Here is a 22,128-nt window from a genome sequence, read left to right as displayed (position 1 = left end):
TGGCCCATGCAGAGAGCACACAGGGAGGAGAAGGGATATGGCACCAGGGCATGACCCTGGGAGGCCGGTCTTCAGACACTGGTGGTGGGTATAACATTCTTATTTCAGTGCCACTGTGCCACACCTGGCCCCTCAGCTGCAAAAAGGTAGGAGGACAAAGCATGGATGTGACTGAAGGGCATGCTCTCCATATCCCTCTGCAGACAGACTCCTGATCCAGGGGACATCCCAGTCATTGGCCTAGCCCAAGCAAGAAACAAGGATGAAGGCAGGCTGATGGTTGCACACCTGTCACTCCCATAATTGGAGCAAGCTGGCAAAGACAGCAAGGCTTTCTCCATGATAATAATGATTGTCATGATAATTGCAAGTCAGAGCCCCCATAAGGTTGGCATCCCACAGTGCTGGCCCTGGAAAACACTTGTAATGGAAATTTCTACCCAAGAAACTACCTGGGAGGGCTGGGGTCCGAAGGACATCACTCTCAGCACTATGTCAGGGCCTCACACAGAAAGAGGGATGGAAAGCAAAGGCCAACATGACATGCAGAGCCCAGGGTGGGAGTGCTGTTTGCAAGGGGGTGAGATCCAGAGAGGGAAAAGGCTTGGAAGGAGCCTGAGACACAGAGGTGACCCAAACATACTTCTTCCTGTGCCTCAGAGAGGGATATCTCCATCTATCCTAAGACTCTGCTGACAAAGAAATCCCACACATCCTCACCTACATCTTACTTTTGCTGTATCATATATTGTCAGTGGCACAAGTCCTGCAAAGATGGGTGTGAAGGCAATGACTGTTAGGCAGCCCTGCCTCACCCACCTCTCCAACATCCACCTTGACCCACCCTTGCCCTGGCCATGGCTCCCTTGCCACCTCCTTTCCCTGTGTGCAGGAGGCTGCAGGCAAGCTCTGGGTGCCCATAATGCCCTCATCAAGGTTTCTGGGTGGTCTGCAGCCAGCTCTGCTAGGGGTGCAGCATGTTCCTTGCACTGGCTGCCATTCAAATGTACATTTCATCATAGAGAAGCATGATAATGTCTGCAATTGCTGTTGTACTTGAGCCATGAAAAAGAGAAGCACATCAGAGACTTGTTCAGAAGCTGATCTGAAAGTTCCCATTACATTTTATAACATGGATAAGCTAATAAAAAGAAGCAGGGGGGAAAGAAGATTCTGTTTATAAGGACATGGGGCTGGTTAGTGAAGAGGTGAGATTTGCTGAGCTCACTTAAACCTGGAGATGTTTATGCAGTTCCCAAAGGAAGTTATAATCCAGCTAATGTCTGGGCAACTTAGAGGGAAATGCACTGCAGTGTAGATCAGAGTGAGCAGCTAGTGTGGGGAGCAGGATGGTGATGTGGTCTTTTTGCCATGTTGGATGGACAAGAATTAGGGGGAGAGAGGTATTGGAGCAGCGTGTGTAGGGGGGGTGTGTGCGTGTGTGTGTGTTCAAGCTGCTCTATGTGTAATAGAAGCATAAATAAAATGTGCTCAAAGAGGGGCAAAATAATATGAACACCAGGAGAGAATAAGTAGGTCTTCTGATGGTGAAGAGAGACAGAATTTTTAAGGAATGACTAGGGTGTCCAGAAGAGATGAGGTTCACCCTCACCTAGCAGCTGAGGGATGGTTTTCATTCCCCTCTCATCTGTGTGTCCTCCTGGGCACCTGTCCCTCCAAACAACTGAGCAGGACTGGAGCATTGATTCAGTCTGTGGGTGCCCAAGCATCAGGGAGATTCAGGCCCATCACTCCCCCACCAAGCTCAGCACCATCCTGCCTCTTCACCTCAAGCATCTCCAGCCAGGGGGCACAGGTGGCTGCTGGGGGACGTGAGCAGCCCCTGCTGATTCTGGTTCAGACAAATCCATCAGGGCTGATGGACCAGAGCTGGCAATGAGAAACGGTGCCTCTGCTGTCTGGTTCCCTCCAGAGGCTGCACCAGATGGGGGCCATCAGCACCCAGCCCTCTCCCCATGGGCATCCCACCCCCTGCATCCCAACCCACCTTCTGTCAGTTTGTCAGTTGGAGATGCACGAGGAAGGACCAGGGTGAAAAATCAACGGAATTAAAGTGTCTTCTGCTAATAGCTTGAACCTCTGACAATCTTGTCACAGGAGGGGGAAGGGGCTGTGCAGAGCATCTCTAAGGGGGGCATTATGCAAATGGAGAAATTAGTCGGAAACAGCCTGAAGGGAGACATGGAAATTGAAATCCAAGGACTAGCATGGAGGCTGCTGCTGAATAACTTATTATAGACTCACTGCATCTGCCCCGGCAGAAGGGAAGCAAAAAAAGGCAACAAGGCACAGCAGCCAGGGAAGGCACAAGCCCCAGATTTTTTTTTTTTTAATTTATTTTTTTTTTAGCTCAAACTAAACCCTACCAGTGAGCATAGAAGAAGTGACTCTTGGCTCCCTCCCTCCTCTCCTCCCAGGAGAGAGGTCCCTCTCCCCTGTAGGACCCTCAGCCCCATGGCAGAGCTTCATAATGGTCCTGATCCCATCAAGGGATGCTGAGAAATTTGGGACAAATGAGGAATGGCCTCGAAGTGTGATATAGCAACATCTAGCCCAGCAATGAGAAGAGAGTGCAAGGGACCCAGAAGATCACAGCTGTGAGAGGTGATGCAACAGGCAGCGAGGGCAGAGATGGTCTGTGCCCATGCAGGCCACAGTGGGGCAGGGGCAGTGGTGGAGCATGATTCTTGGTCACTGAAGAGGGAGGATTTGGGGTTCTCTCAGCTGGGGATGGGGGGATGTGGAGTAGGGTTGTTTAAATAGTGAGATCCTAGAAGGGTGTACTCAGCAACCTGCAGCATTTCCCCACACCCAAGGGATTTCTAAAAATACAAGAGCTGCTTAAGGGTCCCATGGTATATCAGAAGCCCCCATTCTTCATTCATGAGTAATTAATTATCCATAAATCAGGACATCTATTTGCAACTGAGCTCCTTGCCAGTGGGCTGCAGGTGCTTGTCCCTGTGAACACAGGTGCTGCCTGGCACCCCCAGCACAGGCACGGTCCTGCAAACCCCTGGCCCCAGCAACCCCATTGCCTTCTGCCCACTCCTCCCCATATGCCCCTGTCCTGGCCCTATGGCTCCACCACAAGCCTCAGCCCTGGCATCAAGAGACAGACAGAAAAAGTCATCAGAAAGCCTGTTCCATACCCCCTTCTCCCTGCACCCATGCCCAGATACCCTTCTCTCATCTCACATGCTGGGCAACTTCTGGGTTGCAAGAAATGCCATCTCCAGATGACCCAGATGCCCTCCTGTTTTGAGAAGACCCTGGGGATGAAGCCAGGTAAGTTCCACACAGCTGGCTGAACATCTCCTCCATCACTGCCCTGGGCTGCAGATGGTCCTCATTCAGGCAGGAGCTGGAGGCTGTGTTGTCCGAGGCTGGGCTTTGGTTTCTCTTCCAGCAGTGGAAAATGTCACCTTCCAGCTCGGGCTCCTTTCATAACTGTTCAGAAGCAGCTAAGGGTGGGGCTGGCCTTTGAATAGTGCCTTCTCCTAGGACACAACCAGGCAGAAAGGCAAGGCAAAAAAAGCACTGGTACCTTGGCCACAAAGCTGAGCACCCATGCATCTGAGCTACCACCTGCTTCCCTCAGCTCTGCTCATGCCACTCACCCCTTGGCATGTGCTGCAGCATGCCAAAACGGGGCTGCTGGCTGCAGAGCAGGGCTGGGGAGCAGTGACTAGGGGTGGGGCTGCACTGGATATTGCTCCGCCTCCCACAGGGATGAGGTGAGAGGGAAAAGAAGCTGGTGCAGTTTGTGAGGGACACAAGACCTTTGTGGACCCTGTCCCCAGCTGAAGGGATCCACTGAGGCACTGGTCCTCCTGCATCCTCCCAGCCAGCCTGCCTCCCCTTGGAGTCATCCCTGAGCTGGGTGACATGGAAAACAGTGGTGCAGGTTGTTCTTCATGCTGTACTCCTCCATCTAACTGGGAGGACACAGCCTGCTCTCCAAACAGTGCCCACTGCTGTGGTAGGATTGGACCCACCATCAGCTGGTGGGGCAGAAAGGCCTCAGTTCTCCTCCCCATCTGCCATCATAGAACCATAAAATGGCTTGGGTTGGAAGGAATCTTAAAGACCATTAGTTCCAAACCCTCTTCCATGGGCAGGGACACCTTCCACTAGACTAGGTTGCTCAAAGACCTGGTCTTGAACACTTCTAGGGAGGGGGCATCCACACCTTCTCTGAGAAATTTGTTCCAGTGCCTCACCACTCTCACAGTGTTCTCTGGAGGCACAGGGAAATAAAACCAGTGCAAGTTCTTTGCCTCACTTAATGGCACAGTGAGTGTTTTGCCTTTGCAGCAATCCAGGAAGGAAATAGCTAATTATCTGAGATAGGGAGAACTTCCTACTCCTAGCCAAAAAAAAAAATCTAAAAGCATTTAGCAGTGCATCTTTTTGCCTAGCTTATCCTTTCCCCTTTGCTCCCCAAGACCAGCCTGCAGCAGAGAGATTGAGGGGAGATACAGCCTGTGGCAATGCCATCTCTCCTGGGACTGGCAGGAGAGGATTTTTGCAGAGAGAAGCCAATTAGGAGCCATCACTCAGGCATCAGCTGCTGTGAAATCAGGAGGCTCATTACCTCTCCTCTCACTGCAGATGCAGGCACCAGCTCCCTCTTCCACAGCTCCCAGTAGCTCTGCATGCAGGAATGTACTGGTGAGGCCAATCTCCCCTTGGGCCAGACTCCCTTGAACAGAGGAGCTGGTGCTGCCTCTTCAGCCAGAGGGTGGGATGAGGGCAGTGGTGGAAGAACCTCTCTTCTCCCCCCACCCTGCTACACACTGCATGGCCAGAATTTTTTTACCTCCTTTTCTCAGCAAGCAAAAGCAGCCACCTGGACCTTAGGGAAGCAGTTCACATGGCTGATTTCTGTTTGTGTTAAAAACATTGCTTCAGTCCCACATGGATGAGGCTCTCAGCCTTGGTGCCATGAGGGTCTGCCCAGCTCTCCTTCCCCATGCTACCATCTCTGTTGCCTTGAAGAAGCTGAGCTATTGGGCTCTCTTGCTGCATGGCATGATTCCCTCCTGCCCCTATTTCTGCACAGGAGCTCTTCCAGCTGCAGGGCTGCACTCAGCTCACTCCCATCCTTAGGATCCTTTGGGGGCTTCCCAGCAGAAACACCCACAGAGACTCCCTACCTACCTTTGGAGACATGATGCTTAACTGGATTTTTATCCATGCAGTGTTTTCTAACTTCATTTTTAAACCAATCTTGCTGCTTAATCAAAGTGTCAGGCAGGACTAAACCTAGTGTATCCCAGAACTTTGTGTGGGTTACAGCAGCACCATCACCTGTGGTGACCAAACTCTCAGCCTCACCCATGAAGCTGGACTGGTGGCTTTGAAGCTCACAGGCAAGGGATGCTCTGCCTGCCCTACACCCTCATGTATGCTGGCATCAGCCACAGCAAGACAGAGCTGTCTATACACTGGGAAAATGTTGTCTGCAACATCTCGATGCCTTCAGGGATGGGTGAGGTGTTACAAAGCTTCACAAGCCAACAAGCGCCCAAAATCTGCAACTGTGTCCCTGCCTGAAGCACAGTGCTTAAAGTACTCTGTATCCTCTGAAATTTCTGTGTAACAGGCAGTGAAAGCTGGTTTTCAGAGGTTAGCCCCTCCCAAATTGTATTGGCATGGGAAGGAAGAAAGCCACCCGACCTTTGGGTACACTCAGTCCTGCAGGTGCCCCACAAAGGGAGGGCTGCCTTGTCCTGGCACAGAGATCTGAGGCAGAGCCTCATGGGCAAAGGATCCAGAGCCAGCACCCTCCTTTCTGCTGCATAAGCAGCTGCCTGCCTGCACTCAAGCTGCAGAAGTGGTAGGAAGATAAAACTTTATTCTCAAGTGTTTGAGTTTGGTGGGAGATGTCCATCCCACAGCAGTTCTACCCTCCCCCAAGATGTGGTTACTGAAGTGATAGAGGAAGAATGAGGAGAGGGGCAAAGGAAAAAAACCAGAGACACAAATAAATTGCAAGTAAGTAGTGGACTGCTCCCCCTGAATTTTGCTGCCCCCCAGGCTCTGAGCTTCACTTGCCTTTTAAGTTCCATCTTTGAGGGGGTTGGCGCTTTCAAGCACCCACCTGTGAGGGAGTTTGGGTGGCACCTGAGCTAAGTCTCACCCACATGCAAAGGCAGATTTATCAGATAGTGTGGAGCAGATGAACCTGCCTCAAATTCATCTCCCACCACCAGCAAAATGTGAGAGCAGCAAAAGAAGTACAAATTAAGTGCTACAAATTCCCCCCCCTCAATTAAATTCTACTCAGACACAAACTACATCAGTAAATAACAAGTAGCCACCATTTAGGTGGTGCCACCTGGCAGAGATCCACCAAACACTGCTGCTGTCAGTGTGTTGGGAGGGAGAAACATAAGGGTACTTGAAAAACACCTCAGAGGGATAAGTATTTTTTCCCCACCATGCCCTACCCAGGCATCCAGATAAGGGTAGAATCATAGAATTGTCAGATTTGAAAGGCACCTCAAGGATCATCTAGTTCCAACCCCCCTGCCATGGGCAGGGACACCTCACACTAGGTCAGGTTGCTCAGAGCCCCATCCAGCCTGGCCTTAAAAACCTCCAGAGATGAGGCTTCTACCATCTCCCTGTACATCCTGTTCCAGTGTCTCACCACCCTCATGGTGAAGAATTTCTTCCTAACATCCAACATGAATCTACCCGTTTCTAGTTTTGCTCCATTCCCCCTAGCCCTATCATTACCTGACACCCTAAAAATCCCTCACCAACCCCCCCCCCCCCAGAAAAACCATCACACCTAGATCTCTCCACTAGGGCTCCTCAAAATGTCATACAAGAGGGTGGTGGAGGATGGGGGAAGAGCGTCCAAATTCAGTAACCAGGAGAGATTCATCCTGCAACTACACCCTAGTGTGAGCCACGCAATGATCCTATTTCAGGGAACGTTAGGTGGTGGAAAGCAAGAGAAATCATACCTCTACCCTGCAGAGAGCTGGGTATCTACCACCAGAGGGGCTTCCCCAGGCATTCCTGATGGCACCTGCCACCCGCAGCAACTATTACCCACCCACCATAATGTGCCATGCTGAGGGATACCCCAGCCACTGGCTCCGCTGCTGTACACATTCTGCCCCAGCCTTAGAGTTATCCAAATGGCCCCAAATACATTAGCACCCACAGAAACCCATCCTCACTGTCAGAAACCTCACACCACACACCCCCCCCCTTCCTTTGGGCATACTTCAGGGGGTCTCATGTCCACCCTTCACAGTAACTGCTGCAGCCTAAAGCAGCTATCTCCAGCCTCCAGCAGTTTGGAAACACAGGTAATCACTCTGGAGTAATTACCAGAACACCCTTGGAGGAGTTCTCTGGTAGCTAATTACTCCAATTACTTGCTGACACAGAGCCGGGGTGCCCGGGGCTCTCTGCAGCAGCATACAGCACTGCTCCACAGCTCCCAGCTTGCCTCCCTCCATGGGGCATCTGCTGCCCCAGATTCACTCCCCTACAGCTACACAGCATACACTGGGGTGGATAGGCAATGGTAAGGAGCCACCAGCAAGGCCACAAAGCTAAACAGTATCTGAAAAGATGCCTCAGTGGCTCAGCACTGTTCCTAGGGGACTGCCTCACCACAAGGCTCACACCCAAGGATGCCACTAGATGACTTTGAGCCCTGCTTTGTCAAGCAGATTGATGCCCAGGAAAGCTCAGTAGGGCTCTCTAGCACACATCCCTCTCTAAGTGGTCAATGAAGCAAGACTGCACCTGGAGCAGGACTGGGCTGAGTAGAGACTGACAGGTCCCAGACATGCTGAAGGAAGAAAAAGAGTTCATTTGCAAGTGAAGCCGAGGAGCCACCACTGCATTTTGACTCCTAACAAGGTCGTTAAGCTTCCCTATACCCCTGCAAATCCTGAGGGTAAGAAAGACAAGAGAGAGCTGCCGTTAGACCCAGCCTCAAGGGCTCATATGGTAGGTGCAATGCTGCAGAGGTACACCCGTCACATTTGGAAGGTGCTCTGACTGACAGCAGTTTTGAGGAAAATACAAGCAGGTACTGCAGCTGTCATCACCCTCCTCAGCAGCAGCAGCCAGTCCCAGACCCACTACAGCTCACCCCTGCACAGCCATGCTGGCAGACACCACACAGAAGCTTGCACACTAAGGAGGCAATGCTTTTTGGAGACCCCCAGCAGAGCCCAGACAGGGAAGACCCCACAGGCCTGTACTCCAAGACACCAGCTGGGCAGAGGGGCATACAGCCTCTTTCAGCCTCTTAAAGCATCACCACTTCAGGGCTGGCCCAGCCACTGACATGCCAGACATTGCCACAGCTGTACCCACTACATTGTTCCCAGCTCTGCATTCAGTCCTGGCCTCTCACCAGGGACAGCACAATCCAGAGAGCCAAGCTGATGGTCCCCACCAGGTCTTAGGAAGCAAAAGAGGATCTTCACAGAAGGGATTGAGATGTGTGCAGGCTCTCCCTTCACAAACCAGTTTCAGAAGCAGATGTGGAAGGGAAAGCCTTGCCCAGAAATCATATAAACAAAAGTAAGAAACCACACAGGACTAGGAGTGGAAGAGTTTTTATTGCTCTGATTTCTTACAAGTGAGACACATATGCTTCTAGACTGGCTGCAAGGAGACACCTGCACCCAGCTTGCAGCATGGCACAGGAGACACAGGACACACGAGGTTTGGTCTCTGCCTTCTCCCAGGCACCAGGGAAGAGACACCCTAGGAAAGTAAGGTATCTGCCAGCTGTGAGAGGGTAAAGGATTGTGTGAAAGGTGATTGCTACAAGACCAGAAAGCTCAGGGACAGCTTCTCCAGAGCCTGCAAAGGACACTGGCTCCTAGCTTAGCACTGCTAGCAGACAGACTACAGTAGAAATACAAACCTCTACCAGCCTCTAGGGAGGACTGGGACAACCAGGAGCAAGTATTAAGAGCCAGAAAGCCAAGGCGGCATTGGCGCTGACCCCAAGTGAAGCTTTTGTTGTCCTTAGCTGGGAAGAACCCAAATCAAAAATGCTTGTCCCATAAAACTGAGCACTTCTTCAGCCCCTCCTCACCCACAACTGAGCTGGCACTGTTGTGCTCACCAAGGGAATGCTGGGCACCTCTGTACTCCTCCCGCACATCCATGTTACTCATTCAAGCAACTGCCTGAGGCAGAGATCCCTTCAAGTCCTCTGTCTCAAGAGACCCAGCAGCATCCTGTGCCACTGGCATGGCACTCCCTCACTTGCTCATTCTCCAAGCACAGAGAGGACAACCACCTAGCCCCTCCCCTTTGGGGCAGTTTTATGCCCTCTCCTTCCACTCCTCCCATCTCTGGGAATGGGCACTGCGCTCCCATACCTGATTGAACCACACAAAAAAAAAAAAAAAAAAAAAAAAAAAAAAAAGATGACCAGAGACTAGGGACAAAACAAAACCAAACCAAACCAGAACAGAAGTTACAGCAGGGCCCTAGCCCGGGCACTCTACTGGAGAGCCAATAAAGCACAATCAGCAGAGGAGCTGTGACCAAGCCAGCTGGCACTCAGGCATCCACGAGAGTCAGCCCGTCGTGCAGAGCACGCTTCCACATGTAGTAAGTGGAGCGTGCCGTGAGTGGGAAGCGGGCGCTGAACTCCTTGTAGGTGGGGAAGGTCTTCGACTCAAAGCGCTGCTGCAGGAAGAGCTTGGCCTGCGCCTTGAACTGGGCAGTGGCAATCACATCCATCACAAACATCCGGCTGTTGGCTTGCTCCGACACGGCGTAGCCAGAAACGGTGGCGTTGTACGGTGTAGCCGGTGCCGGCTTGTTTGGCTGCTTGGCGGCTACCTCCATGGGGCACTGGGGCTTGAGGCCTGGCTGTACTCTGGGAGGTGACACGGAAGCCACCCGGTCCAACGGCCGTCTGGAGCCGGTCCAGAGCAAGCGATGCTGCCAGAGGGCCCCAGCACTGCCCTTCCAAAACCAGTATGCTGTGGAGGAGAGAGATGGGTAGCGCAGGCGGTACTGGCAGAATGGCAGCCGCCGTTGCTGGACCTGCCTCTTGGCCACATCTCGCAGCTGCTTCCTCCAACACAGAGAGGGTTTTTGCTGCAGGAGGCTCCTAGGTGCTGGCTGGTCTCTGTTTGGTCTCTTCCTAACAGGCACACTGCTTGGCTTCAACTGCAGGAATGGCTTTCCTATTGCTAGAGGTTTCTGGTTATCCAAGGGTGGCTGGGTGGGCTTGAAGTTGGGGTTCTCCTTGATGGCTTTTCTTCGCCAGTTGTAGTAAGTAGACCTGGAGATGCCAGGGAAGCTGCGTTTGAAACACCTGTAAGGCACCAGAGTGTTCATGGAAATGCATTTCTCTAGGTAGGATTTGGCTCCTTGCATGAAAATTCCTGCTTGGACAGGGTCAAGGGAAGGACTTGGGGATCTTAAGCTCCCCCCTGAATTTGCTGGCTCATCCACATCAGCTTTTTTTGGGATATCTCTGTGAAGCTCCTGGAACCCATGAGCCTCAGCCAGAGCAGAGGCATCACCGTTGACCATACTCTGCATCTCATGCTTCCAGGCGTAGTAGGTGGATCGGGAAATTTCTGGAAACATTTGTCGGAAGTGCTGGAGGGGGATGATATTGCCCTCCTGAAAGCAGGACTGGAGGAAGTGTTTAGCTGCAAACCTGGCAGCTGCTTTCTGCCGGTGTTCACGGGACTGGCGCTTCCAGCGGTAGAAGGTGCTCTTGGTAATGCTGTACCGGTCACGCAGGTTGGAGTAAGTCAGCTGGGGGTCACTGTTCAGCAGCTCAAGGGTCTTCATCGGCTGGACAGGAGGTTCCGGTGAAGGCATTGTGGGCTCCAGCTCCTCCAGGCCAACCACAGCCACAAAGTACTGTGCTTTGAATACCTGCCGGGAGAGCTGCTGCCCTGACCACATGATGTGGAGGGTAGAGGTTCGTGGGCTGCACTTCCTGGGCCGGATGAGGCGGTTGAAATAAGGCCGAATCTTCAAGTTGCTCATGGGGTAGATCGAGTAGATGTTACACTGCAGAACTGAGGCAAGAGCGTAGACGTGCCACATGTTGGCAAAAGTGCCAGGAAAACAGGTAGCTTTGATGTCAGCATCAAAGATGGCCTCTAGTATAGCCATGGGGAGGCTGGTCATCTCTGGGGTCTCTTCAGTGCAGAGGGAGTAGCGGGCAGCCTGCAGCATCACCTTGGAGTCGATCATGCCATTCAAGTAGTATTGCTTGTGCAGCAGCATCTCCACCACCGTACGCACCTGCAGCTCCAGGCTGAGGCTGGGGTTGCCCCACAGCAGCACGCTGGCAGCCTCGAAGAGGCGGTTCCCCTCACCTTTGCAAACCAGAGGCAGCATGTTACTTGGAGCATCCTCAGGATAGAGGCTTCTGGCTACCCGGTCAACCTCCAGCTCCTCTTGGAACTGCCTCCCACAATAGCCAGGCAGGGAGAAAGATGACAGGGTTCTCTCTGCCTCCAGCACAGCACTGGTGAGACCTTCCAGACCAAAGCACTCGGTAGCTTCCTGCAGCTCCTGCAGCACAGACTGCACCAGCTGGTGCCGTTGAATCATCCTGAAGGACAGCAAAAACAAAGATGTCAGCAGAGATTAAAGTAGCACATGCTCCAGACTACCATGGACCCAGTCTCTAGGTGCACCTCTTCCCCAAAGGGCAGGGTGGTGGAAAAGGGTAAAGGAAAGGCCACTGCTCACTCCTCAATCTACACTTCCAAGGAAAAAGAAGGAAGCCTGAGTCTTGACAAGCAGACCTGGGACAGAGACCTGGGCTTGGCTTGCTCTCCAGTGACCTCCTGTGGGCAATACAAATGGCACACAACCTTCAGAGACACTGATCTAGGTGAAATTAAGGAGTGACTGCACCTGTGAGTGTGGGAAGACAGCTCACCTCCTACCCCTGCACACCTGGCTTTGCACTTGGCCTCACTGCCACATCCAGCTCTCCCATCAGTAGCTCCAAACCTTTCGTTTTATTGTCCTGTTACGAGCACACAGTGAGAAGAGAGCCTCAAAGGGAAACATTTGTCATCTCTACAGGAAAAGAATTGTGACAGAGCAACACTGCACAGGAGCAGAGAGGGACCTGGCTCAAGGTGTTCAGCCCAACAGAAGGGGCAAGGAGCTTGGCCCCTCCCTCAGAGGAAGGCATGGCAGCCACACTCATTGCATATAATCACAAAGTCGCAGTGTTTGTTTGTTTTTGTTTTCCTGTCACAGAACCCGGGATAGGAGGAAGAGCCAAAGCCAGCCCAAGCCTCGGTTACTGTTGCCTACACTGACACTAGATGTCACTTGCTGCTCAGCACACACATACCACTAGCCAGGGAGAAGCCACAAAAGGAGAGCTTCTAGACTGAGTTACCAAGCAGGAGGCAACCCAGAGGTGCAGATGGAACATGAGCATTGGATGGGTACTTCAGAGGTTGTATGGAGCCTGTTTTCTATGCCTGAGCACATCCCAGTCCTGTTCTTCCTCCCTCTGTGTGCCAGCTCCCATTCAAAGGGTGAAACCTGTACATCCTTCTTTGTCATCTTGGGTCCTGATGTCTCCATGGCTCTTCCCTCACCACTCCAGGAGCATTCACAACTGCAGATCACACTCCATGAGTGCTTCTTCAGCATCATTTCCCTAAGCCAGCTCAGTCTATCCATTTTTAATCGGTGTTTTCCCAGTGGCTACATCACTTTACTCAACCAAGAAAGCTAATGTGGTCCATTTTCTCCTAAGGCTCGTTCACATACCACTCCCAAAACGTAAGGCATCAATTTTTAGTCTACTTGATTCACATCCCAGCTGGACACCCACAACACTTCACACGTATTACTATGTACTCAAAGCTCTTTAAGGAAACAGCAGAGCCAGGCAGGAAAAGCAGCAGTTCTGCAGTAAAGCAGATGTCCCTCCTGACTTCTCCCAATTCTCAGCCCTGTGCTCTGCTGCAGTTAAGGTTATAACACCTACAGCCCCTGGCCATGAATAAACAGCAAATGATACAAGGTATCACAGAATCACATGGGTGCTTCTCAGCTAGCTCACCACAAGAAGCTTCTATGCTGATGTTGCCCCTTGCCTGTAACAGGACACAGCTAGTCACCAAATCAGTTCCCTTTCCCTGCTTCAAGCTTCAAGTCCTCTGCACATCAGGGCCCTCCCTCTCTTACAGCTGTTCCCACAGCTGTGGGGCATCAGGTATCAGACAACACAGAATGCACACAGCTGTGAAGCAGAGAAGATAAATTTATCTAAAATCCTGGTCTAAGCAATCATGGGGTTGCCACTTCCAGGTCAGGTCTGTATCATTGCTCTCCTAGAAGTTCACAGACATTTACAGAAGTTTATAGAATTTTTTACCAAGTCCACCATGTACTTTAGGAGCTGAAGCAAAGGTATTCATCAGAAGAGCTGCAACAGTCTAAGTCCTCCTTCTCCATGCCATGCCAAATCCTTTCAAGGACAGCCACCTCCCTCTGCAGCAGCCACCACCATCTCTTACAGCCCCCACAGCCCAACTAAACACTCAACCAAGAAAATAGCCAGGAAAGGCAAGGCAAGCTTTTCCCCTAGAGAGGGTGAGGAGCTAGGGAGCACCAGCAACAACCCTGGTCTTTATAGCCTGGTGGGCATTTACCCTTTTAGCTGGTGGGGGAAGAGGAAGGGTAAAAGGGAGAGTTGGAGACACAGGATCGAGTCCTTTCCTTCAGTGTTAACACCACGATGTCACTGCCAGCTTCTGCTGCCCAGAGCAACAGAGCCTCAAAAGCAATCGTAAGGCAAACTCTTCAACTACAACAGCACAGCTGAGGTCCTGAGGCAGGATGGAAGGGGGCAGAAGTAAGCCATGGTGGGAGCTTGGGTTTGTTCTCAGATAAAACTCAGCAGCTCTGAACACACAGGACCTGCTGCAAAGGGAATATTTTCCTTGCACACCCCCAGCAAAGCCAGCTGAACACGACAGACCAGTGCTTCCAAAACTGCCTCAGCACTGAGAGTGGATAAAGGCGGCCTTACTTCACCTGGCTGCTTTTGCATTGTAACAGATAAGCAAGCACTTGCAGATCACGTTCCCTCACCCAAACTGATGGACTGGTGGCATCCAGTAGTGCAAGTTCCCCAAGCCAGCCCCAAAAATGCTCCCACCAGAAGGCATCCAGGAGACTTCAATCCCTGCTGTCCTGGACTGCAAGTGCCTTATGAGTAATAGGGGTACCCATGCACCCTGGCCCAGCTGGGTTGGGTGGCCCACCTCCCAGCCCCAGCTGTGAACTCAGGCCACTCCATCAGGGAAGGTTTCACTGGGGAGGAGGAGGTCTGACCCACCACAACCACACAGCAGAAGCTGTAATCTCAAGGACTGCCTAGGCTAGAAACACCACTAGAATAGAAATCCCGGGGGGAGTTCTGGAGGGTGCTCAGCCCTCGCAGCTCAGGCAGTGGGAGAAACCGGCTCCGTTTGCCAACACCCATGCCCCGACTAAAGCTCGGAAACGGGGCAACACGGAGAGAAGGCAAGGCACGGATCCGCCCTCACCTAGGCCGGAGAGCTGCAGGCAAGCCCGACTTCAGCTGTCTCCAGGGCAGGGGCACCGGCTGCGAGCAGCGCCTGACAGCCGCCTCCAACCCTGTCCCCCCGTGAACACGTAGCCGCGGCCGCCCCCACGGCCGCTCTCGCCTCTCCCGAAAGCGGCCCCCGAGACGAGGACAGCCTTGCGCCCCGGGTGGGAGCAGGGGGCCGCCGTTCCTCTGGCCCGGGAGACAAAGGGATGAACAGCCCCGGGGCAGGGGAGAGGTCGCCGGTGCCGTACAGCCTCCAACCGGAGACTGAAGGCAGGGCGGGACGGGCCGCCTGGCCGCCGGAGAAAGGTGCCCGCCGCAGACGGGCCAGCCCGTGGGGTCAGGGTTAGGGAAGGACGGTAGGAAACCACCGCCCCGACGGCGCTCGACTCGACACTCACCTGGCTCCGCGGGTCGCACCCCACCCACGCCCTCGGCCGCCCCGCACCTTTAAGGGCGGCGGCAGGAAGCGGCGCGGACCCGCCGCTGCTGCCGCCCGGGTGCCAGCCCGCAGTGACCCTCGGGAGCGGGCGGCCGCGTGCGGCGCCGGGTCGGGCCGAGCCGGGCCGGGCTGCCCCTCCCCGCCTGCCCCCTTCCTCCCCTCCCCCGCCAGGAAGCGGGCCATCCTTGCGGCCCCGGCCCAGATGAAAGCGGAGCGGGCCGGGGGTCACTTCCAAAGCTAAAGTGATAATGGCCATTGTCCCGCCGCCGCCGCGCTTAAAGGGCCCGCCGCCTCCCGCTGCCCTGCCCCGCTGCGCCCCGCTGCTCCTGGGCAGGCTGCTGCCCCACAGCATCCTCCTGCCCCGAGGTATCTCCCGGGTCTGCGGCCTCATAGCTGGCTACGGAGCCCACTAGGGCTGCAGGGTGGGAGGTGGGTGCCTGCATGGGGCATCCCTCGTGTCCCACGGAGAGCAGGCAGATCCCGAGTGGGTGTCACTACAGCCCACGGGGTCGGCACAGCACGTGAGCATCTTCCTGCTTGCTCCTGCCGAGGCCATGATCCTTTCACTGCACTGCAAGCTAGGAGGCAGTTGCCCTTTCCCTTCCCGAAGCAGTGTACTTCCTCCCCCTGGCAAAGAAATTCTAGTAAGACCCCCGGGCAAGTAGGGCTGGCAAAGCTCAGCTGCCAAAAACTTTTGCAGGAGGCACCCCAATGACAGCAGTCTTTTGCTGCACTCAGCTTTGGGCAGCCTCCTGAACAGGCTTGCGTCTGCCTGCATGCCTTAGCCATGCCTGGGTCCCCGGTGGAGTAGCCTTCCTCCCTATCTCTGCCCTGATACCTCCACAGTCTAATCTTGAAGTCCCCTTCTTTTACTCCTGCTTGCACAATGGGTTCATCCCATCCCTAGGGCATCATGTGAGGCTGTGCAAACAGCCTGCATGCCAGGCACCTCACTCCAACATCGCTATGTTGCCAACACCAGCTCTACCCCAGTGTCTTCTTCACAAGTCCAGAACCTCCAGAGCTGTCTCCAAGACCTTCCTTATCACAAGCTACACCACCCCAGAACAGGTCTCTGAGGAGCCTGCCTGCTCTTGAATGTGAGGGATGTGTGCATTTTAACTACAAGGGACACAGGATGGTCAACAGGGAAGAGATGGGTCCTTCACCAGCTGGTCTCAGTGCTTCATGTACCCTGTGGTTTGTAGCTCCACTTGCAAGCAGCATCCGGGTTCCTCTCCTCAGCCTACCCTTGGGGACCAGCCTGAGACTAACCACAATCTCCTCTCCTAGTGAGGTGTGCAGAGTTAACTCCCCTTGTCAGAAACAGCAAGGGCTTCCTTCCCCTCATGCCACCACCTGTGGGAAACCTCACTCTGGCTGCAGCATTTGGCAACGAGAGGGCAGGAGGGCTCCTGACAACACCGTGTGTGGAATTCTTATGCAATTGAGAAAGAAAACTAAACATGGACTTTTCAACAGGGGAAAGGTTCCCAGTTCCCTCTCTGATGCCCTCCCTTCCATATTATCCCAGAGCATGCATCACAGCATGCATCGAGGCACACCTTCAGTGCAGTGTGTCCAGGAGTACATACTCTTGACCATTTTTTCTCACTTCTCTTGCCTCATATCTGAGTCCAGGAGTGCAAGGGGAGGCTGGGCAAGGAGGGGTTGACAGGAGGAACAGGCTCCCTGGAAGCTGTGGACTGGTCAATTGTGAGTCATCCCAGCCTCACCTATGGGCGACCACCCTAGCTGACACTGAACCCTGGCCTTCAGTACTCACAGAAGGCACTCTCACTGGATGCAGAAAAGCTACAGTTCAAGGAAGAGAGACCTAAACCATCCCCTGGTGAGTCTTCTTTTCCTCCCTGAGGCAACCTTCATATCTTCCAGAGCCAGACCCACTCCACTATCAACGTGGTCAGTCCTGGATCTTTTGCCCAGCAGGCTGGTGTTCATATCCACAGCTGCTGAGCTCCTCTGCTCATCCTTCACCCTTTCAACTTCTTTGGTTGCAAATGCAAAGCTGTGCTCACAGGGCAGTGAGACACTGGTAAATGCCAGAGTCAGCAGGGTCAGTGATTAACATAGGAGCTGGAAAACACACAAAGAGACAGCCTGGGCAGTTCTGTTATGCAGATGACTGCACACACCGGCCTCCAGCATATAAACAAGTAGTTAGCATTTTTCTGTTCCTTGGAGGAGTTTGCTGGGGGACCAGAATGCTCCCTGATTTGGTGCAGGATGCTTCAGGGTGACATCAGGCCATGAAGACCTTAACCATTTAGCTCTGGCTGCTGAGAGCTTTTCTGCCTGTTGTGCTTTAGCCAGCCTGCTGCACCCCATCCTCTCTCAGACAATGCCCAGAGCAAAGATGCAGAGATGTCCAGCTGCTCATAGGTCTCAGGGTAGCGTGTTTCCAGCCATGCTCCAAGTCTGTGCACAGGACCTTATCTGAGGTCAAGGGGAACCTCCCTGTTCACTAGATGAAATCCTCAATCAGAACATTTCTCATAAACCTCGTGAGAAAGGGTGTCCCAAAGCCTTGGTCCTGGGTTCCTGTATAAGGTGGGGCTTACTCTGGCTTTCTCACTGTAATGTGACGACCCGCACAGTGCCACACATGGGGACAACATTCAAACACTCAGTTATCCCCTGCAACAGGAAAGATCCCCAGTCCTACCTCCACTCCCACATAGGAGACCTCCTGGTATGAAGGGAATCACAGTACCCTACTCACTGCAGCACTGTAAAGCTGGAGCAGAGGAGACCATTCAGAGAGGATGAGGTATGGCTGAAACACCGGGGCAGCCAAATGCAATTCAAGGCAGGTCAGACTGTGGACCAGTTGCCAAAAACACCAGTGGAATTGCAGCTAAAACTGGCAACAAAAATAGGGTTGCTGTAGCTGCAGCCTACCCACTAGTCCTATGGAGAAGATAGGTCACATGGTTCTGGCCCCAGCAGGAACCTGGAAAACATGGGAGTCTCCCCCATTTTTTGTAGTAACTTGTCCAAACTGAATGACAGGAGTCTTCTGGTTTGGTGTTCACATTGTCTGGTACTCCTCACTCCTAGCCCTCAAACCATCTCTGAACCCGTGTGTCATGTCTGTGCTGGAGCCCTTAAAGGGATACTGGGCCTTAAAAAGATGAGCCTTGAGGGATGGCAAGGTTCTGTGAGGCACCCTCCTGTCTGTGCATGCCCCACAATGATGCTGAGCACCAGCAGACGGACAATTTTGTTCAAGTCTGCTCACATCACACTGAGAGGGAGAGTGAGAAAATTCAGGGAGTTTTTAGCCAGGAGCAACAGAGCCCAAGTGATTGAATTATAGGAGATGATGCAAGGAGCAAAATCTGTTTAGTGGTGTTCAAATGAGAACTGGCAGACACAGACATCTGAGTGCATCAACCTCAGTGAGTGAGAGCAGGAGTTTCATCTTCCAAGGGCGGTTGGGGGAGTTGGCCTGGGCACTAGGTCCTATTTTGCACAAGAGACAGCAGGTCCTCTAAGGCTTTCCCAGATGTTGTTGCCATCTTATTCTGCAGTGACTCAGACCTCAGGGTTGTTCCCCTTCCTCCAGCACCCCTCAATGCCACCTCATTCCCATCCCTAGGGCCCACATTGCTGTTCTCTCTCTGACTTGCAATCTCTCCTTGCAGGACAAGAGGACCTCAGTGCTGTCCTCTGAGAGTCACCTAGATTACTCTGTCCCTCTACTAATGGTGGCTGCCTCTCACTTCATATTCTGGGTGATGTTCAGGACTTAGTGGTCTAATGCAGCAGGACTCCTGCCCTCTGCCCTGGAGTAGCAAAGTGCTCCCAGGAGGTCCCATCTCTAATTTTCCTCTGCTGAGTTCAGGGCTCTTTTCTCTTCTGGCTTTTGTCCGGCTTCTGTGAATTGGGAGGGAAGGTTTGAACTTGGTGGTGGCACTGTGTCCTTTCTCCCCAAGGCTCCTCAAGGCTCCTGGGAAGGAATTAAATATGAAGCACCAAGCACAGTACCATAGTGTTGGGTGAGGACTGGGAGTTTTGGCCATTTCCTGGGGTCTGCGCCATAGGTGGGAGGGGTGGGGAAGAGCTGAGAACTGCAGGAGATTCAAAGTCAAGATCAAAGCATTTCCCTCTGAAACCCTAACACTCTCTTTCCCCCCCACTTGCACATAAAAGCACTCTGCCCTCAGCAGGCTCTCCTCTGGGGAGGCTTGGTGGAGGAGGGGGCTGCTTTCCCCCTTGCTTTTCCTGTGTTACTAATAACTCTTCCCAGAGGTGAATGGTGAAAATCTTTCCACCCCTCCTCCCTATGCTTGCTTCTTGCCCAGATCCAAAGGGCCCAAAGCCATTTCAGTGACTGAGTTCATGTCAGACCTGTCCTGCTTTGGGGTGTTATCAGTTGATGCCAGCACGGGTGAGATGCAGCAAGCAAAGCCTTTGAAGTGTACAGTAGAAAGACAGTGTTAGAGGCGAAGTACAGGGGAAGGAGGATGGAAAAGAAAGCAGAGCAGTTTGGCCCACAGGAGGGGAAAAGCCTAATTAAGGCATAGAGCATGGAGGAGGAATCGTTAACATATCACAGCAGGAGCCAGTGGTGGGGTTCCATGGAGGTTTAAGCCATGCTGAGCCTGGCCTCTGCTGTTTGCTCCCCCTTGGTTCTCCATTCCCAGCCTCTGCTTTGGGGTAGCACAGGAATGTGAGGAACTCTGTCAGTCAGTTCAGGTTGCTCTTTCTGGCTGAAAATCAGTTGGTTTAGTTCACACCCAAATACAGAAAGAGCTGAATGGGAATCGCCTTTACCCCTTCACACTAATGATCAGAGAGAGGGCTAAAGCTTGCAGGTGATCCCAAACTGAAGAAGCTGCAAGCTCGGGTGAGTACAGGCATACATGAAGAGGCTGGAGACTGGAAACATGGCCAGTAAACGGCAGATTCAAATTTGGGAAGCCCAGGAGGGATGTATTTTCCTAGCATGGCTTCCTTAGGCAACATACACAAACCTGGCAGCATTAAGGAAGACCTGGGACAGGAAACCTGAGACAAAACTACCTGCAGAATCAAGGCTGCAGTTTTGTGTTTCTTTCAGTGGTCACAGCAGCAGTAGCTGCTTGATTCAGAGAGCACCCAGGGACACTTGCTCCACAAAAGCACTGCAAGGTGGGTTGTCAGGCTGCTGCCTATGTCCCAGCTACAGGCCAGCAGGCAGAAAGTGAGCGTTGGGAAGTGGCAGCACAGCGGGGCAGTGGGGATTGCCACGAAGCAGGCGACGGAAGACCAGTGGCGTGGGAGGATCTGGACTGGGGCTTCCCCCACTTATCCTAGGCAGTGAGAAAATACATCCACCAGCAGGCAGAGGAGGGTGGGGGATGGGATGTTTCACACCTAGCAAGCAGGAGCAGATGGGGCTGGGGTTAAGCACCACAAGGAATTAACTTGCAGTGCCACAAGGAGCCCAGGACTTAGCAAGCCATGCCTGGCTTTCCCTTCCCGGGGTCCGCGGCAGACCATTTAGCGACGAGTTAGCAACGCAAAGGGAGTTTCTCTTAGGTCTGTAGCTAGTCAGGAAGCTGAGATATGGCCCTGCAGTGTAAACAGAACCATACAACCCTGCTGAAGTTGTGATTCCCCAGTCCTTTCCCAAGCCCTGCCCCCAGGCACACTCTGAAATGGCCATGATGTTTGCTGGGGGGAGAAACGTGAGAAGTAGAGCTGGAGTGCTGTAAAAAATGTAAATGTTTCTGTGCTCAGAGCAGCTCCGAGTGTCTAGGGCTCAGTCTCGGCAGGGGGATGGAGAGGCAGAGAGAAGGCACTTCTCTTTTGTTCTTGATCTCGGCTGCCCTAGGAGTGGTCCCAGGAAAAATCCCGGAGCTGATTCACTAAAGGGAGTTCACGGCATGCGCTTTATCAGGTGGTGGTCAGGGGGTGGCAGCGACAGGACAAAGGGCAGGGAGGAGATAGGAGGATGGGCTTGGGATAGATAGTTGTGGCCATCTCGTCTCTGTGTCAGATTCCCTTGGTGCTAGGAAGCCATTTCATCAGCAGGGGAAGGAAGGTGAGGGAGCAAAGGAGTCAGTTCAGTCCTGGTAACGACTGACAAGGTGACACACACAATTACCACAGCTGCAGTAGTGCACCATGAGAGGATGTGCCTGCCTAGGAGCAACCATCACCCAGGTCTGATGCAACAGCTGAGGAAAAAACCCAATCCTCTTAACATAAAAATTAGTCATCACTGAGGTTAGGTTTTCAGAGGACTGATCTCTGCCCTCTGGAGCTTAACCTTTAGGTATGACTGATAGCATTGTGAATTCCAGCACTAAAAGAGTTGAGAAAAGGGAGATGAGGGCAAAGAGAAAGGGACCCAGCTTAGAAACGGGGCCGTTTGCTGAGGAAATAGGCTGGTGTATCTTCTTTCAGCACACACACTCTGATTTTGTGTTTTGAAGTGCCTGGACACCTAAGCAGGTAGCAGAATAGCAAAGATGAGGGAAATGAGGATGAGGAAAGAGGAAGATGACGGTGAGGCAGGGAACTGACAGGAGAGCAAAGCTACTTGGTGTATGGGAAGAGGGACCCATGGGGTATGTGCAGAAGCCCAAACGCTCTGCAGAAGAAATGGCATCAACAGGATGGTAGATCTGAGAGATGCAAGTGATTCCATCTCTTAGGATTCCTCATCTCTTATCATCAGATTTATCCAGAAATTTACTTGCCTGAAACATTTCATAACCCAGAGTTCGGATGACTACTCAAATCTAGAGAAAAAAAAAAGAAAAAAAAAAAAGAATTAGTGGTTTCCATATAAACTTGGGATCACTGAGAAACCAGAGGGGTCACTTCACTGACACAGCCCATTGCTGCTTTTGGGGTTTCATATTGCCTGGCTCTGGTTCTTGCAGGAGAGCAGGGAGCACACACTACCATTCACCATCACGCTGGGAATTGCTGGCTCACCCTGAGGTCCCAGCTTGAGAAATCCCCTGCAGATGGTGGCACCCACAAGCTGCATGTCCTTTCAAAGCAATCTTAAACTTCACTGCACCTCAAATTAATCTGAAGGGGCAGGAAGCAGCCCTGC

At 52.7% G+C, this 22,128-nt stretch overlaps 1 protein-coding gene across 1 annotated transcript; it reads right to left on the bottom strand.

Annotated features, from left to right (window-relative positions):
* Window positions 1-9,582: 9,582 nt before the first annotated feature.
* VRTN (vertebrae development associated) lies at window positions 9,583-11,610 on the bottom strand. Its single transcript, XM_054400738.1, has one exon. The coding sequence runs from the start codon at window positions 11,608-11,610 to the stop codon at window positions 9,583-9,585; it is 2,028 nt and encodes a 675-aa protein (XP_054256713.1).
* Between the last annotated feature and the right edge of the window lie 10,518 nt (window positions 11,611-22,128).

This window comes from Indicator indicator, chromosome 4, assembly GCF_027791375.1.
Source record: "Indicator indicator isolate 239-I01 chromosome 4, UM_Iind_1.1, whole genome shotgun sequence".
Taxonomy (NCBI): Eukaryota; Metazoa; Chordata; class Aves; order Piciformes; family Indicatoridae; genus Indicator; species Indicator indicator.
This window is presented reverse-complemented; position numbering and strand designations above follow the sequence as displayed.